This window comes from Egretta garzetta, unplaced genomic scaffold (genome assembly GCF_000687185.1).
Source record: "Egretta garzetta isolate BGI_Z169 unplaced genomic scaffold, ASM68718v1 scaffold32, whole genome shotgun sequence".
Taxonomy (NCBI): Eukaryota; Metazoa; Chordata; class Aves; order Pelecaniformes; family Ardeidae; genus Egretta; species Egretta garzetta.
In genome coordinates this window covers 2,823,020-2,842,729 of record NW_009259035.1, presented here as the reverse complement: position 1 = coordinate 2,842,729, position 19,710 = coordinate 2,823,020, and the positions used below count along the sequence as shown (strand labels likewise).

Below are 19,710 nucleotides of genomic sequence, written 5' to 3'. Positions count from 1 at the left end.
TGACTGTATCCTTTTATGGAAATGACTGTGGAAAATGTAATTAATAATAGACCAGTTCTTCTTCAGCACATTTCTTTTACTATTTCTGAAGATTTTACCCAAGTGCAATTCCCCCGCCCTTATATCAGGCAATTTTGATTCCTCTGTGGCTTCCAAATTCACTTATTTCAAGGTACTTACTAATTTCCTTCTGAAAAAAAGCTGAACACTGTCAGAAAACAGGTGCTGGGGAAAGCATACTTCCCCTTTACAACAGAAGCTGAATTGAAGTGCATTGACTTTTCCCAATACCAGTACAATTTTGAAAGTGTTTTTCTACCACTACACACAAATTACCTTAAGCAGAAGCCAGCTACTGCATTTCAGGCTGTCCAAAACCCGCACCCCCCCAATCAATAAAAACATTATAACTAAATTCTTCCATTTAAATAAAGATAGATATAAAAGAACCTTGTGATGCAGGTATGGCTACCTTGCATTCCCCTGCAGAGCATATGGGCCAAAAATTCAAGCCTAGCTGTTCCGTATGCTTTCCCTTGGAAATTACTTTCAGCAATATCTAGTCCTGGTCCTTCCACATGCTGAAAAACTCCTCTCAGGTTTGAACTCGCTCAATTCTAGTGAAGGACAGAGTCTCCTGTAAAAGCTCAGGCTTGGGGTTAAGTTCCCACTGCGATACAGAGACAAATCTGCCACACTGCAAAACTCACCAGGTCTTCCAAATAGGTAAGGTTGCCTGACGGCATGAAGTAATTTCTCTGAACTAATTAAAACACTTTGAAGCGAACTGGATTCTGGGAGAAGAGGAAAGAAAGGGGATCGGGTGTAAATTCTTACATGACTATAATGAAAATACTTGCTATTTTCCTGACTGGCTCAAAAGTTACTATTGGGAGCAGCAAGAAAAAGATTAGGTAATTATCAAAATAATGCCAACAGTGTTTTAAGAAATAATGGGAAAATATCTATGGAGAGAAATATTTGCAAGTATAGCTCCTCCCAGGCTGGTATAGTTTGTGTTTCTCCAGGAATAAATGGGATACAAGTTATGGCATAGATGAGGGAGGAAATGAGTGGTTTGGGCAGACACTAAAATGTGAAACCACCTCAAAAAATGAGAAAACTGTGCTGTCTTGGATGTTGATCTAGAAGCATGGCTATCTGTTACAAACTTGTTGAACTAGAAGCAAGGCTAATCTGGCCAAAATTGGGCTCATAATTTTTATGCTGTGCTGTTCACTACGTGCTTTGGGCTGAATGAATTGCTTTCAAGGGCACTGGAAGGAAGTATCAATCACAACTGGGACATACTTGGAAAACTCGAGGGATCACACCTCAGAAATCATCTCCACAAGAGCCGAACAGCTGGTTTCCATCCTGAAAAAGCTGCAGAAAGCCAATCCTACCGTAGATGGGAAACAGACACTCAAAGGGATCTAAGGCAGAAACTCATCTGAGGACTCCCACCACATCGCACATGTGAATGACTGAAGATAACTAGTTCATTAATCTCAGTCCAAAATGTCAAAATCTGTTTACTGTGTGATTTAGAAAATGCATGTTAAAAACCTCACGTAACTAAAACTATTTTTTGACCCTATAGATCCTACTGCACTATCTTTTATTCAAAACCAAGCAACTTATCATATTTATGACCTGTCTTATGAAAATTACCTGAGGTCAGGGCTAGCTTCTGAGATAAGCATAGTAGGTAGCAATCCAATAGGAAAAGAAACCAGCAGATCGGCTATAGCCCTAACCCCAGCCATGGCTCAGAGTACAAAATATCTGAGCCACCCCTCCAGGCCAAGCAACAGGCAGCCAGAGCTCTGCTAGAAATGGGTCACAGCAACCTTCACTTCAGTTACCTCTTCAACAACCCCCCAAAAAGCCTTGTTAAGACAGCCAAGCAGAATAAGAAGAGTTTCTTACCCACACAGGATTGTAATAAACATAACAAAAAAGAAAAAAATAGTTTCAGAGTACAAACAGATCAGTGTATCAGCAGAACCCTAAAGATCTAGGAGCCCATTTTGGTCTTCCTCTTGTGTGTTAGCAGTCTCCTTAAACAGCATGTAATAGAAAAGTAAATGAGGTGACAGTGGTGGAAAAGATGAAAAAATTGCCTCAGTTCAAAATTCCAAGATAGAATTGATTTGAAAATATTTTGTATGCAATCCTTCTCATAACATGGAGAAGACCACTGAGAGGTTGAGCTCCTTCGTGGTTTTTTTCTTCTCCTTTTCTGATCTGCAGTTTTGCTGCTGTCACCGCAAGGTCAATGTCTATTCCTATTTCAGCATCGCATATCATTTTCTCCTAAATCACTCTGCCCACTCTCCTATCCACAGTATTATCATGGTAAGAAAACAGGGGAAAGGGGGAGAGGGAGCCTGAAGATGTGACTGGTCTGTGTCGGTAGTGAAGATACAGGCAAGCAGCCATCACAGGAACTGTTGGTAGGAAAAGTGTCCTTGCAGACTAACGTTCATCCACTGGTGACTCACTTAGGCTGTGCCAGATGAAAAATTCTACCTTTTGCAAACATCTGTCTCTAAAACGTAACGTTATGGGAAACTTCTGCCACAAAACACATGCAGACAGTAAACAAATTAATGAAACCAGTGCAAAGCCACAGGGACCATGTTTTCTCTGCAGTGTAAGTTGTACTTCCATTAAAAGGAACAATACAATTCTAATACTTGCTTCCTGTATATCGCCTCTCATCAGACACCATTTTCAGAACATACATTATTCAAGCTCCACAACACTCTTCGATTCCAGAGTATTTAAATTTGAGCTTGTTTTGCCGCAGTAAGCTGATTTGACTATTTCCACAACTAGTTTCTTGAGAGACTCTCATTGCAGATTTGGTCTGAAATTTGATTTTTCTTATTGCTTAAGAGCAGTGTAAATGAATGAAGAGTGCGCTCTCATACGTATTTGTGAGAGATGTTCATAAAATTCAAAAGAAAACAGTTCTTTAAAATAAATGTGTCGTCAGCAAAAGACAAATCCAGAGTTTCAGCATTGTACAGAAGAACCTGAAAACAACAAACCTATTTCAGTATCCTTGTAGATGAAGGAAAGTAACTATGTACAAATGAAGAGAGAAATAGTAGGTTATAATATAGTTAAAGGAAAACCCTAATGATTAATTATGCATCTCTAACATCCGTATGGTACCTTTTTTCCTGATCTTAAATATAAAGATTTTTTACTTCAAATGAAGCAAAATATTTCTCTGAATTAACCTTCGAAAATGTTTTATAATATGACTACACAGTAGGAATAGCTATTGCCTGATTTGCCCATTTCTCTTAGATGAGGGAAAGAATATCCAAATGCAAGCAAGAAATTCTCCATGAAGGAAAATAATGGAAATTTTTTTTATGACTCAAACCAGTTTAGTCTTGCCTGAGGAGTCACAGTATCAGATGATTGCATTCTGTTAACTCAGCAAAAGAGGAAAATAACTAAATTTTAAATTTCTATGTTATTTTACCTCTCATTCTTAACATGATGTATATAAATTACTAAACTGAATAGTATAATAGTCTATTTTTGACGAAAAAAATCCCCAAGCCCCATGAACCATAAAAAGTCGTTATTTTATGTCATATAGAGTGTAACAAATACTAAAAATTAATACTTTTTTATTGAGAGAGAATATTCTGGATTGAGATGTGTCTCTAATGTAAACAGATAAACAAAGTATAAATGTACTGATGTGGCCACTTAATTATGCCTCTATATTCAACTATAGAGACTAATATATGAATGTCAACTCAAACACATTTGCCTTAATTTAGACTTAGTAATTTCAATCTTTGCCAGCCAGTTACTATTCAAACTGATACAAAATGTACTAGATTGAGAAAGCATGTAAGTAGGAGATTTTGTTGGTATTTTTCCCCACTAAGTTATAGTATTTACATGAAGAATACATTATTAGAAGGATGCCAATTTGAGTGCTAGCTCCACTTTAAAAACGTCAAAGTATTGACTGTTTTGTAGGGCTTCAAAGAAAAAGAAATGATTTAAATTAGCTTCTTCTGCTTTCATCTGGTGGTTTCCACAGTTAACTAGAGGTATTCCCTACTGTGAGACAACTATTGAGTGCAGAATTAAGTTCATAACAATTAGATGGCAATGTTTTAAAAATGACACCGACCACAGAACAGAGCAAAGCTATTACATTTCATAAGAAACTCTGCTCCTTCCAAAGAAACTCTATTGGTTTCCATAACATTAAACAGGCATTTGCTTTGGTAGGAGCAGGAAGAACTAAACCATCCATGAGTACAAGACAGCATATTAAAGTGAATTTCATGAAGTCTGAAACTTGTATACAGGTTGTTTTTGTTGTTGTTGGCATAGGTGTACCTAATGGGGGCACGGGGAGCATTTGAACAGCTAAGCAGCAGCTATCTGAGTCATTTTGACAGCATTACATAGACGGGGGCAGAATGAGGTAAACTGCTCCTCATGTATGCCATTCTCTCCTGCTTTTCAGTAGGAATTTTAACCTCCAAAGCAGCCAACCACATATAGGTGTTAAAAGCCTAACCTACATCCAACAAATGTGGAATATTATCCTTTATTTATATTGATGCTGCAGAGCGCAACCAGTGCAGCTTCAAATGGACCTTACAAATGTCCACATTGCTTTGCTTATGGGGGAGGAGAGCTAGAGTAACACTACACACGTTCATGAATGATTTCAAAAATATCATGGTGCTATGATCAACATGAAGACTATGCCTGCTTTTATCATAGTGCTACTGGGATCTGACACCACAAAGAACAAAAGATTTCAAGACAGAATTTAAGATATTAGCGTGGTAACCCACATGTAAACAATTTGCTACCCACAGAAAGACAAAGCAGAAGCTTGCGGAAAAAAATGGTGGAAGATATAAAGGAAAAACTGATATTAAGACTTCAGAATTTGTGAAGGGTTTTTATTACATTTATAGGACTCTTCAGGGAGAAGGGGTGGTTTACGCTACAAAATAGGCGGAAAGCCAATGCCAATTTGCAGTTATCTGTAAGTCTGCAGGACACAACAGTACAGCTGTAGCAAAGAAATTCCTCTGTTAACCCCAATTTATTGCTTGTCTGAAGAATGCAATAAAAAAATTCAGTATCTATAGCAAGATGGGAGGGAAAGAAGACATTGGCTTTAGGGATCAGGTTGAAATCCTTTACATTCCTAGGAAGAAAACTTTATTCAACCATCACACCCACATGGTAACAAGACACAGAGAAATAGTTCTTACTCCCAAACCATGTGTATAATTTTTTATTTTTTCTTAAAAAGCTGAAGATCACATTTCTTCAGACTGTTACCCAGCATAGTTCTTAAAATGACATTACATGCAGATATATGGAGACATATACACCTGTATATATTTTTCTAGACCAAGACAATACACTTGAATAAAAAATTGAGTCCGTGCACAGGCCAAGATTATAAATATATAGTTCATTTTTGATAGTAAGTTTTTAATTTTTTGTATCACAACAAATGTTACAAAAACATTTTTGTTTGCTGAGAAACAAAACTAACAAAAAGCAACAAGCATATAACAATACAGCCTACTAATTCATTGCTAAGGGACAAGTCTTAGCCAAGGGGGAGAAAAATTGGCTGAAGAACCCGACAAGAGACATGAGACTGTAAAACATCCATTTAGAAACGGCTCTGAGTGACACTGCTGGCTAGATTTTCCTTTTTGCCACGCAACGCCTTCTCCTATAGCGCTATTCACACAAGCATTGCTGGGAAACTGTCTGGGAAAGTCGGCTAATGACTAATTAAAGGGATCGCTCGTCAAAGATGGCATGATGACAGCTTGACCTACCTCCCCCATTTTTCTACTTCCCCCAAACAAGTTGCTGCTTTTCTGATTTGTGTCATAACCATTATATCATTTAAATATAATTATATATGTGAGAGAAAGTAATCTTTCCACAGCACGCATAAAGAAAGCATAAATATTAAAAAAGCAGATGATTGCAGATGACTTGAAAGAGTAAGTGATTAAGCTTAATGCTTGTAATTTAAAAGGCACAGGCAAAGCACATTCACCTACACACTTGCAGAGCTCTCTTGAGCAAATACAAGCCAACACAGCTCAGTAGATAATTTTAGTGTTATTTATCCTATAAAGAGCACTACAGAAGAAAAAAAAAATAAATCCCTGCCTCCTATGGTGGCTAAATTTTGATGGCATATGTTCACGAGTACTACATGAATACTACAAGGATCAACAAAAACCAACTTTGAACTGAGTGTATGATACACATCCCTTTCAGATTAGGCTGCTATTTGAATATGTTTAAGCAGTACCTGCACTGAATTCTGTATGCTGTTGTTATGCAGTAAAATATATTTAAAGCCACACATACCCCCAAGAATAAGAACAGCAGCTTTCTCTTTCCTTTCAGTACAGAATATATGATTTCACACATCACTATGCATATTCAGTGCTGAATACGGTTTTCTGCTGGCATTTTGCTTTTTATTTATGTTTCATACTTCTTTTACTTGCAATATCCAGGTGTATTTTGTGAATCTGGTTTGCATACAGTATGGCAAATGTACACTGCTTGCTAACTTGCTTTGCCCTAATTATTGGCTCCAGCTGGTCACATACCTCAGTAGGTCCCAGCAGAATACTGTGGCAAAAGTGCTTGAAGTCATAGTAATTAGTCACACTCTGATGAGAGCAAAAGATGCATTTGTTTAAAAAAAAAATATTTTTTTTTTCTTAAGGGAAAACAAACTCCCAAACACAAACTGCAATAAAATTCTCTGCATCTGGGAGTTAGTTGATTACCAGTGGAGACCCTGAATATAATATTCACATAGCATGCTTTTGGAAAGAGGCTTAGAGTTGGCTGCAAAAAAGGAACAGGAAAATTTCAGTGCCACACAGGGGCATGGATCTGAAAATGAAATTTATTACTTCACCACAGCTTGTCAATTCTCTCTGAAATAAGAAACGATAATTCAGACCATAGCCTGATTACTGTGAGTATTCAGTAAACAGAGAAGTCAGCTTAAGTAAATGTGTGTGTTTAATTGACCATTTAGGACTCTAAATAATGCATTTTTTCTCAGCTGCTTCCTCTGAATGAGCTCTGTGAGCTCAGATAGCCTTGTCTGTAAATGTAAAGGGTTTGAATCAGAATAAGTTCCTCTTTAATGATTAGATTGCAGGTTTAGACATATGTGAAAGTCAACAGGCTTGATTCAAAGTGCTTTGATTTAGTTTTTACATCCTCATCACTAGATTAATAATGAGCTGTTTTCTTTACTACTAATCTAACTGTAGGTGTCTACATAGAGGAACTGAAATGTCCTAATTAGCAGGAGAAAGAACCCAATATGCTATGGCATTAAAGCCAGGAAGTATTCCTCTGAATTATACAAATAACATACACAGTTGAAATTAGCAAGGGTAATTGTGCATTTTTTTTTTTTTTTTCCTTTGAACACACTCACCTCTTGACTGGCAACTATGAGTGAAGATGTGCTCTATTATGGACCTTCCTGACATGTGCTGTAATGGTTCTTGACCTTATTGTGCCAAAAGGATCTACTGGTCTGCCACAGAATGATTCACCTTTGTTGGGGGTGATGGTCTTTAAGACTCTTGTTGCATATGTGAAATAGAAAATCATGCCTCCCTACTCAACCTTCACTGTCTGGCTTTTATATGGTAACCTCTCTCTCTCATGCTTGACATTTTCCTTTTACTGAGTACTTGAGAGTATTGGTGACATCCAATTTTAGGAAGGGTCAAAGAAAGAGGTTAAGTTGCCAAAACCATTGTCACCGATATCTATGTGCCCATAGAGATGTTCAGTGTTATCTACCAAAACTGAATAACCTTCAGGCTTAAAGAATTGATTTTTTCTTTTATTAAATAATCCCTGCTTTTCCTAGTTATCATTATCTTCTTTAAACATCTGTCAGACTGAGTATATCCATGCGCGGTAACATCATTATGGAAGTGTGAAGCATCAAACAATCGTTCCGTACAGACCGACATCAATTATGGTCTGATTTAGGGGCATCATGAGCACACCTAACTCCCACTGGGTTCACAAGAGTTCTGTAAAGCAGGATCTGAGTCAGAACAAAGCAGTAGATTCAGATGTCCATGTGTTTCACATGAATGTCTGTGGTCTCAAACTATTCTTGACCTGTCACTGAAATATAAGAAGCAGCACGGCTCCGAGATCATGTATGTTCCTTTAGAAGAGTTTGGAAAAGAGCAGAGCCCAGCTCCAATCACAAGCAAAATATCAGTCAGTGAAAAAGACTAAGTTAGTTTAAGCCACTTATCTTGCACAGGAATATCCTAAAGACCTTGATAGTATTAGGAAAGAAACCAAGAAGCATTTTTTTATCATTCTTCTCTGGAATTACTGCAACTAAACTGTTATTGTGTATTTAATATAAGCTTTTTATTTTTATTTTCTAATCTTTGAGAAAATCCTTTTTAGTAATGTATGCTAATGCACAGGATAAAACAGATTACAGGCTGAGCTGATGGTTCAGTTCTATGCATTGTTCTGCTTGCTGAACATTTCCCTAGATAAAAGTTTTTTGAAGCGCTTATCGCTTGCTAAATTTTAAACTGTCTGGACTGATATTACCCATCCCTCAAGCTGACTTTTTAAACCTTTGAGGTTGAAATAAGTTGGCTTATTTTGAGAATGGCATCAAAGCAAAACACTCTAAGATAGAGTTCCCAAATCAACATCATTCACTTCAAAGTTTTAGTGCCTCAGAGTTAGGAGGTTAGAGAATCCATCACTCAGTTTCCTAGATATGTTCTTTGTCTTTCTTCTGGAAAGGAATCCAAACCTGAGCAAGTTACAAGCCACTGAAAAGCCTTCTTCACACAGCTTCATGGTAGACATGTTGAAATTTAGCATCTACATTTTCTTACATTTTTTTCTATGCACAAAACAAACGCTGCTTTCTCATGTCCCAAATGTGCCTACAATGCTGCAGGCGGCTGAGCAGGACCTCACTGGCACATACTCCTCCCACCAGAAATGCAGGGGGTTTTCTGCAGTTCTTAATTTGCTGCCAACACCCTCCCTAACCCCCAACTATCCTCTTTCTTATCCTGCAGATACTCACACAGTGTGAAAAATGAAAAAAAAGCATTTGGTTTAAAGATAAGGAACTGAGGGGAAGGCCAGAAGACAGGCCACAGGATCCAGAGTGCCAGGAAAGAAACAGAGACAGAGAGAGAAGGCAAGAATCAAAGTGGAGGAACATGCGTGCGGGCACAGTAAATAAGGATGTAAGAAATCGGATGCAAGCTTAAGCCACAAAGCTGAAGAGAAGACGAAAAGAAGAGCCTACCACTACCACACTCCCTGTTCTGGACAAACCCAACTTTCCTTAGTGTCAGCAACCACCTGTGAAATTTCTTTATCCCAAGCACATCTCTATCTCATTCCTTGGTGAAATAAAAAGTTTTATCAGAAATGGCTGGAGTTACAAAGTCAAACATCACCAAAAGAGGAGATGCTGAATTTTAGGTACTTGGTACAGCCTGAAGGCACAGCACATTGGGGTGAATTGTAACGCAGAACCTGATAACCACACACCTTTCATCTGTAGCTCCTCTTTCATTCAGTGCCCAGGGTAGGTACTGCCCAGTGAATGATCACATCTGCATAATCAATAAGCCTGCTATCTAAACATACCTTTGATAAGTAGAAACTGAAAGATGTGAAACGACTGAGGCAATGAGGTTACCGAAGAGTACCTATAGAATCAGGTCCTTGCTTCCACCATCAAGCTTCTAAATGCAGAGAAGCCAACATGCCCCAAGTTTTCACAGCTGTCCACTAGCCTGTATATTCTACATTTGCAAGGTTATGTGAGGCATTTAGGGTTTGATTTGATCAAGTACAGAACGCTAAGGATTGCAAATTAACTCAGCTGGATCCACACTTTGAAAACTACAAAACTAAAACCAAAGAAAAGTAAAAAAAAGAATGTTACATACAAAACATATGCATTTTTGACAATTTGAAGTGCCATTATTTTGAGGTGTATTTACTACAGAATAGTATTATGGGACTTCGTTAAGGTTGCAAGAACTCTAATTCCACCAGTTCTATCTAAATTTGAAGCTCTAATAATCTTTTAATATAGCTGTTGAAATGCAATTTCTGAACACATTAACATACTAAATATAATAACGTGCCATTAACCTTTGTAATCCAGACACATTAGATATACATGTGTATTCTAATAATGTGCCCTAACATGATCATCGCTCTGGTGAGACCCCACCTGCAGTACTGTCTCCAGCTCTGGAGCCCTCAGCACAGAAAAGACCCGGACCTATTGGAGTGGGTCCAGAGGAGGGCCACAAAAGTTATCAGAGGGCTGGAGCACCTCTCCTACAAGGAAAGGCTGAGAGACTTGGGGTTGTTCAGCCTGGAGAAGAGAAGGCTGAGGGGAGACCTTACTGCAGCCTTTCATTACTTAAAGAGGGTTTATAAGAAAGATGGGAACAGACTTTTTAGCAAGGGCCTGTTGCAATAGGACAAGGGGTAATGGTTTTAAACTAAAAGAGGGTAGATTAAGACTAGATATAAGGAAGAAATTTTTTACAGTACGGGTGGTGAAACACTGGAACAGGTTGCCCAGAGAGGTGGCAGATGCCCCATCCCTGGAAACATTCAAGGTCAGGCTGGATGGGCTCTGAGCAACCTGATCCAGTTGAGGATGTCCCTGCTCACTGCAGGGGGTTGGACTAGAGGGCCTTTAAAGGTCCCTTCCAACCCAATCTACTCTATGATATATTACTGAAATCTACAGACAAGAATTTAAGCTAGTACCTAACAACAACAAACAACAGTTTGCCATCATAAACCAACAAAAATTCCTTCCGTTTGCAACAGGTTTCTAAATGCATATGGCATATTTCTACATGACATTTTCAAAGCACTGCATGGATTGCTTGAGGCCTCAGAATGGAAACAAAGTGATTGTTTATCTTTTGGCAAACTGTGAGTTTCATACAAACCAGCACGTTTTCAGGACTGCTTAGGAGAGGAAAAAGCTGATGTAATCTGATTAGAAATTGAATGAGATTATGTATGCACAAACACATAGGATTTCTATTTAAATTGGGAAGAGAAAGACAACATCCACCTTGCCACTAATACTTATCAATAAAAAATAATAAAAATTTCTTCTCCCTGTCCCTTGTCAAAAACTGATCAAGAACGAGATCATATATCTAGCTGCAACTTCTGCTAATGTACACAGTGATAATACAATTAGCAGCTGCTCTAGCTGCCAAACTGATTATACAAATTGCCTTTGTGGAAGCAGCATCAAACATTGCCTGTATTCCCCAAGAGCTATCTGGAAGGACAAATAACTCAAGAACTTCAAACTCACCACTGGATTAATGATAAAATGTCAGATGTTCACAGCAAAAATTTCTTACATTGTCTTTACAGAGTGTCACCTGGCTATGAACAGGAACTGGAAAGTAATGAATTTTCTCACTGTCCTAAAGAAGAAAGATGAAAATGGAATGAATGTTCCCCCGGCTAATCTTTTAGCCAGGGGGCACAGTTTCTAATGACAAAGGTAAATGAGAGACCGCCCCAGAAAAATCTAGTTTTCTCTTTAAGCAATAATCAGTGCAACATTATGCTAAAAGAAATCCTAGGGCTAGGGGAAAAAAAGCAGTTAGCACACATTTTTAAGTTTTCTCATGGTTTTAGTTAATGATAAAATATATAGATATTTATAGATAATTAATATAAGATAAAGATGATCTTGATAGGTAGTTGCTTAATTTCCATTCAAAAGCATTACAAATAAATGGCGATCTAAACAATCCAAATTCAAGACTTGAAATAAACCCTAAAATAAAGATTTAACTTCCTCAAAATGCTATTTTTCCAACTCATTCTGATGAGTACCACGCCAAAAACATTTGATTTTTCATAGGTGGCCTTGACCACACATTTCAGTTCTGGATTTATTTTTCCTCAAAGTTTCACTTTTTTTTTGCTTTTTAGATGAAGTTTTACTTCAACCCTATATAGAAATAAGGGTTAATCATTCATCTGAGATTGCACAAAGACTAATGAATGAGTCTTGTTTTTTTAAAATATGTTAGTTCTGCTACAAAACTAGATAATGCCCCTTTAAAGGACATGGTTGGAAGTCCAGAAGGTGCTTTGAATCCCCAAAATCTCGCCTTTGTAAAATTACACTTTACTGGTTTTATTGCAGATGGGCAAGACATTTAAAAAAGACAAGAAGAAACAGCGAACAAAGCATCAGGTACACTCAAGGTGCTGGAAAGAAAACTGTAATCATGGATAGAACATTAAGATTCAAAACACTTGCAACAAAATGACACAACATAGTTATGAAATCTACTACTATCTAGTTATAAAATTAATGTTAACCTCAGGCCACTACAGGATCAGAGTGCTTTCAAGTTTGAACTGAGGCACAAATCTTCACTTGCTGTGAAGAGCAAAGCTTGCATGATCCAGCAGCCTCTTTCAAGGCTGTGGATAGGAATCTGCTTTAGATGATCACAGATCATCAAAGTTTGTCTGTAACAGAAGGTACTTTCTGAGTAGAACACACGGGTGAAATGTTTGAAATCTTCCCTATGCAATTCCCTGAGGATCAGCAGCTAAGGAGCTTCCTTTGCAGTGGAAGAGCAACCATTTCCACAGCACTGCTAGAGAGACCTACTCAGTGCAGCCCAAACCTTGGAACATACCTGGCTTGTAGATAAAGATATTTTCTACCTCTCACTAGAGCTCTAGGAAAGATATTCATTCATATTTTGTTAACTGAAAAATTTACCTCATGTTAATTAAAATACATAGGGACCGTTTGAATGGGCTAATATTTGTCATTACCCACAGAAAATAAAAAAAATAGGCAATGTGGCCACCCATATTACATAAACACTGGGATTGCAGTTACGTACTATATATCATGCAAGTCAGTAGCTTTTACATATAAAGATTGTTTGCATAATCCCCTCCCTAAATATCCACTTAACTGTCTCACACAGCTACTACCAAAAAGCTGCTGGCACTTCCAGTGGCTGTGGATATAATGTTATTACCTTTCAAACTGTCTTTGAGGTGGGTATCATCTAGAATGACAATATAGTATAACTATGCACTGGAATCCTAAACTGGATAAACACAGGATTACTAAAGATGGGCAAAGACAGATGGCCATGAAAAATACCAGTTGTGCCACAAAACTTTATTACCTATTCTATACTTTAATCTCCCAGGAACCTGCTCAATTTCTGAAATTACCACAGTGCTTTAAACACGGCAGACATTACATAAGGTAAAGAAGGGTGCATGCAAATATCTTTAGTTTGCACTTTTACTACTATTGTCATCTTTTTTTTTTTTGCATAAAAAATAAACATGCTACCTTTCAGTTTGAAATATTATGCTGTTTAAAGCTGTTCTAGTTAAATTTTTATTTCTAAATTACATCAGTGTGCTTTTACAGCAGAGAGGATCAGCTATTTAGAACCTAAAGTGGTTATTTTATATCAGCTTTATTTCTAAAATTGTATTTAGCTTGAATTGATACAGAAAAAAGTGATTGTTAAAAAAGAATGGACAATCCCAAACCAAAATATAAATATAGAAAATCCCACAAATTCAATTTCCTGAAAATTTAAATTTTCCACCTAAAGTTCCACTTTACTTGATCACAATTCATACAATAAGAAGCATTACAGAAACTGTATTTTAGGTTAAACAGCTTCCTCTACTAAAAATCAGTTATTTTCAGCTTTGTAAGTGTCACTTTCTGTCCTAAGACCTGCTACTACTGGTTAGCAAGTAGTCTAAGAAAGTATTTCAGTCATGACTTACTAGTAGTACTGAATATTCAGAATACTGACACTTCAGAAAAAAATCCAGTTAAAACCTAAACTTTCTAATGTCCTCCTTACTCAGCTGATAAAGTTCATCCTCCTAATGACAACACTTAAGTATGAGCGTCAGCGATATGACAGCAATTAATTGGTTTTTCCCATAGCTTGTCCCTCTCCTGACTCTCTGCTTCTGTCCTCTCCTCTCATTTCTGCGGCACTAGTCAAGATACATGCGCTTTGCTAAATGACTTGAGCTCTCCATGTCTTCTGAGATTTATCACAAGAGCTGATACTTGAACTTAAAACTTTAATGGCACACTTACAGTCTTATAATCCAGAGATAATTTCATTGAGGGTAATTTGCTAAGATCAGAGCTAAAAAAAGATAGGGTGGGGAAAGAAAAAAATGAAATCAGCAAGTGATGTACCAATGAGACACTCTAACAGAATACCTTTCATTAATTCAGATTTCTAATTAACCACTGAACACTTGAAAATCATAGACAATGAACATCTACAAACAAACTAAAAAGGAAAAAGCCACTGAGCTTGCCATGGAGATCACCTATTAGGTTGTATAATCTGACCTAATATACTATATACAGATGTTTCTGTGTATGTAGAACTGAAACTTGTACGTCAAGCATCACCAAAGCTCTGAATTCTCATTTATCATATTTCATGCCTGCATTAATTTTCTTCTCTAAATTATCCCTCTGTGTTTACTATAAGTTATGCAGAATGATTTCCAAGTTGAAACAAGCTTAGCAGCACCCCCGCTGGTTTCGCCAGAGGTGGGCTTTGTTCTGGCTCACCTGGCAGAGCTGCGCTGACGCCTGCGCCCCAGGCCAACCGCAGGTCTCAGTCTCCGCCGTGGTAATGTGCAAACTGTACACTCCATGGAGTTCATGAAGGATACCGTAACCCAAATTATTACACGGTCAATCATACCCTAGCAATCATCAAAACAGTGCTTAGCATATCACTTTTCTATTATTACTTTGTTTCGACAACTGTAGCTTAGATTTTACCCTGGCTTTCCACTCTTCCACTGCCTAAAACCAAACCCATTAATATCTACTCTTGACTTACTTGAAATTCAAAATATGAAAGGGAAAATACTCAGAAACCTGAAGGGGGCTAAAGCGAGAGTAAAGGTGCATTGCCTGAATGTAAGAACACACTAAAAGCCACTACAAAAGCAACACATCTCATTGCACACAACAAACACATAGAGCACAGGCTCCTCCTGCTACATCCACCTAGAAAAGAGAATGGAGAATGATATTCCTGCTCACCTCTTAGAGAATCCCCTCCATGGACGCATTTTTTTCCTTTCTTTTCTGGATGGACTTTAGCAGAAGACACAGCAGCTGGCCTCCAGAACTAAAGCTGGAAGCATCTATGGTGTTTCAAAGTCTGCCCATTCATTTCTGACCCCAGAGAGCAGAAACAGAAGCACAGAGCCATCCTTATACCTGATACATTCCAGCTGAGAGGCTTTTTCACATGCTTGCATAATGAGATAACGATACTTGTAAATAGTGATTTTTTTTTATATATAATAACTAATGTTTTATTTAGAGAACTGGAAATTATATACTCTTAGGAACTACAAACTCTGCATGATAAGAAGTAAACCGTTGTATTTTTCCCCAAGGGAAGAGAAAGTTGTTGTGTCCTCTAATGAATAAAGCATCCAGCTGTTAAGACTAGAGGTGATGTAATCCTGTCTTGATTTTTTTTTTTAAACCTTAGGAGAGAATGTGTGGCAGATTGATTTGCAAAGATGTTAACTTCACAAACCTGTGCAATCCCCTCTCTCTGTAACCCTGCTGGAAGCTCCTTCCCCACACCCCCTCAGGGGCTTCGCTGGCTGCCTGTGTAACATAGACCCCAGTGCTGATACAACCCAGCTGTATTGCCTTGACTCAGGTGGCTAAACCAGACCTGTGACAAAATCTGTAGAGATAGGAAGGGTGAACTTACAGCCAGAGGGCAGGCTCGTTGAGATGGGATTGCTGGCAGGTTTCGGATTCAAGAGGGAAAACACCAGCATGGAAAGAAGTGCTGGGTCTGGCTGGGATGGAGTCAGCCCTCTGTCACAGCAGCCCCTACAGTGCTGTGCTTTGCATTTGTGGCTAAACCAGCGTTGATAACACATCAATGTTTTGGCTGTTGCTGAACAGCGTCAAGGCTTTCTCTCTCCTCCTAGCAAGTGGGCTGGGGGTGCACAAGAAGTTGGCAGGAGACACAGTCAGGACAGCTGACCCTGACTAACCAAAGGGTTGTCCCATACCATATGACATTGTGCTCAACAGTAAAAACTCAGGGAAGGAAGGTTAAGGCGGGATGTTTGTGGTTATGGTGCTTATCTTCCCAAGCAAGTCTTACGAGTGCTGAGGTCCTGCTTCCCAGAAGCAACTCGATATCTGCCTGCTGAGGGGAAGCAGTGAATAAATTCTTGTTTTTGCTTTGCTTGCATGCACAGCTTTTGCTTTCCCTATTAAACTGTCATTATCTTGATCCCTGAGTCTTCTCACCTTCCTCCTATTTTTGCCTTCAAGCGAGAAGGGAGTGGGTGTTGGCTGGGGTCAACCTGCCACAAAAGGTGTAAAATCCTAAAGAGAAAAAAAACTAACCCTACTTGTCTCTGTCAATGGAGCTAGCATGTTACGGCAACTCAGCAACCTGAGGATGCAATCCAGAGAGCTGTGGAAGATGAACCTTCCCTGATGCCTTCCTGGTCAGCAAAGACACTTTGGGTGCCTTAGTAGCAGTGGTGAGCTTAAGAGCTCAGTAAATACTTGCCACCTTATTTTTGTGTCAGTGAAGAAATAATTGCTTTAGGTTTAAATTTGTGTATATCCTGGCTGCAGAAGGCTCTCTGCATCAGGCCAGAGACGCCTGAACAAACTCACACATGCTGCTATATAAATCTCAGATACTTTGATGAGCTGCATGCAAAAGATTTACACGTACGTGTACAGATGCTGTGTAGAAAAGTTTGATCTGTTCTGTGCAGGCAGTAGCTATTGGAGACTCTAGCATCCCAGAAAACCGTATCCTACATGGCCAAGTTATACTCTTGCAAACCACTCCGACAATTAGGACATAGCATGCTGCAGGTCTGCTATGAACGCAGCAATGTACAAACTACACAAGAACATGTCTAGCCAAAGTCTGCTGTCAATATTCCACAACTCATTCATACAAATCAGACTGTTCCACTTACAATTGCAGTAGCAAAGCACCAGCACTTTTCACCATGGGGCTAAGTGTGAGATAATTTTTCTATTATGTCAATGTTTGTTTTATGCCAGCTAAAAATCTCTTACTAAAAAAAAAACAAAAAAACCAACCAAGATAGCTTTATCTGGATAGGTAACAGCTGAGGGCTCACCACTTCCCTGGGAAATAAGAACACAGTTCCAGATCTGCTGCCTTGAGACAGACCCCAGCTTTTCTGCCACCCATGTGGCACAGCAGTCCCCTGGGATGCAGCTACAGGATACTCCAAGGAGAGTCCTAGCTTCTCCTGAGAGCTCACTGAATATGTAAATGAATATTCATTAGAACAGATAACTGAATCTTGATCTCCCACTTCGTGGGTGACTAATGTAAAAAACCAGAGAAAATCATGTCTCTCTCCACTGCTCTAGCTGTTCCTTCACATATAAAAAATTAGAAAGTAATTGGAAAAAAAAAAAAAAGCTTTATCCGAACATTCCAAGTCATTAGCCTCCCTCCTCCCAAGACTGGAGTTTGTAACTATTCCTGTCTTTCTGGTTTACTCACTCATAACAGATCCATTTAATCTCTTGAGCTCATGGAAAATTTTTGGGGTGAAGGGAGGGTTTGAGAAAGAGGCTTGACAAAGGCAGTGGTAGAAGAAAACCACCTTGCAACTGAGATTTTAAAAGCTTTCTACAGATTTGGGCACTCAAATCTGTTAATTTTTACAGTGTCTTAAGGAAAATATTAATTCAAGATCTTTGGAAAAGCATGATCTAATTCTCTAGATATGCAGTTTGCAGCATTTAATGAAGCTCGTAAGAGAAACGGTGCTGAGATGAACAAGGAAATGAACTAGAATTTACTTCCCGATTTATCCATATGTTTTCTGTGCAAGCTACTTGCATTTAAGTCTGAACATAAATTTACATTTTCCATTTTATAGATTGCAAATTTAAGCACAGGATATATAAAGCCATTTTCTGTACACTATATAGTAGGCCTATAAAAGGACAAAACCAGTATGTCACAGGGATGAGGAAAATGATGGCACTCTGCAGTGTAATATGGCACTCAGCTTTATGGTGATGAAACAGGTAAGTGATACCTCAATATAAATGAGGCAATTTTAACAAATTACACTTGAAAGTACAATAATGGACTAACAACAGCGTTCCTCTCAGATACTTAGCACATTATTGGTAATACTTACTGGCAAAAGACATCGGGAATGTATGGACACATCTTCATACTTACGAGTTACAAGTGACATGGAAAGCATCATTTAATGTTATTAACAATGATACATTAATGAATCAATGTACTATTCTCCACTTTTAAAATAAAATAAATTGCATTTTAATCTTTTATTCTTAATTTACATTCTTACTCAGCGTGCTGTGTTCAAAGTTCGACATGCTGTCTAGCAATTGGCTCTCTAGGAGTATTTACTGGTTAGCTAATAGTATGCTACTGCCTGCTTTGCATTTCCAAGCATACCTCAACTGTTGTCATTTCCTTCAATAAACAAATCAAACTCCTTTTTGCATTGACACAGCCAGCAGTCACCCCAATGGGTAATAGCTGCAACTTGAACAAGAGTAAATCAGTGCACCATAACAGGCAATTATTGTGATGAAGCTCTGAGTTTAAAATGTACAACTCTGCAGAGTGAGAGTTGGCCTGAGTGTGAGGGGAGAGTCACAGGCCATTCAGCAAAAGACCTCTCTAGCAGGCTTGCACCTGGGGCACGTCTGGGTGGCAAGCTACAAACCAACTTAGTGTATGAGTCAGTCAGTCCCCTGAAAGGAAATCTGCAGACAGACCTTGCTTACAGCAGTCCATGAGGAGCCAAGGCTTCTCATGAAAAGACTTGAGCTAACCAATCTTTTGTATGTCACGCCTATGATGCCACTCTCAGTGGATGCACATTATGAGCCACGCCATCAGCTACCACAATTACAAATCACGTCTGGTTTATGTAATCAGTAAGGTACATCCGACTAACAGCCATTCCTTGATGAGTTTCAAACTTGACAGGACTTCTTAGGATCCTAAGCTGGGCAACAGAGTAATTTGTTTTTCTGACTCCTTTCAGCAAATCTACTCAGTCATCATACAATTTCTTGATGTTACATTTCAGCGTAATCATTACTAGTTTCCCATAATGGAGTCCCATCTCTTCTTCAGAGTTGGTGTTCCACTAATGTCTTTTCCCAATCTAATTTAAAAATCAATCTATGAAATAATTACCACTTATGAGGATGTTATGGATAATATCAAAGGAAATTTTAACCAAAATGGAAACACTGATGTGTGCTACCTTTTGCAAGCCAGCTTGATGCTGAAAATCATATCAATGCTATAAGGAGACTTTTATGTGCTATAAAAAACATTTATGTGCTAGTCTTGCATACGTTTTGTTCCCATGTTCACTAGAAGTCCCCTCTATGACAGTAGGTAATATCCCTTGTACCTAAAATAGTGATATAGTGTTCCATTTCTGAAAGTTGGACCAAATTAAAATGTCAGA

The 19,710-nt window shown here is 38.4% G+C and overlaps 1 protein-coding gene across 2 annotated transcripts in view; it reads right to left on the bottom strand.

Moving 5' to 3' along the window:
* The window catches only part of CCSER1 (coiled-coil serine rich protein 1), a 643,608-nt gene that overhangs the window by 192,001 nt on the left and 431,897 nt on the right, over positions 1-19,710 (bottom strand). The window contains exon 10 of one of the 2 annotated variants that reach the window (XM_009634846.1): positions 10,346-10,354. The exons of the other annotated variant lie outside the window; for it this stretch is intronic. Within the exon in view, the coding sequence (XP_009633141.1) occupies positions 10,346-10,354 (9 nt within the window). The remainder of the gene's footprint in view (positions 1-10,345; positions 10,355-19,710) is intronic. 2 annotated transcript variants of the gene reach the window in all.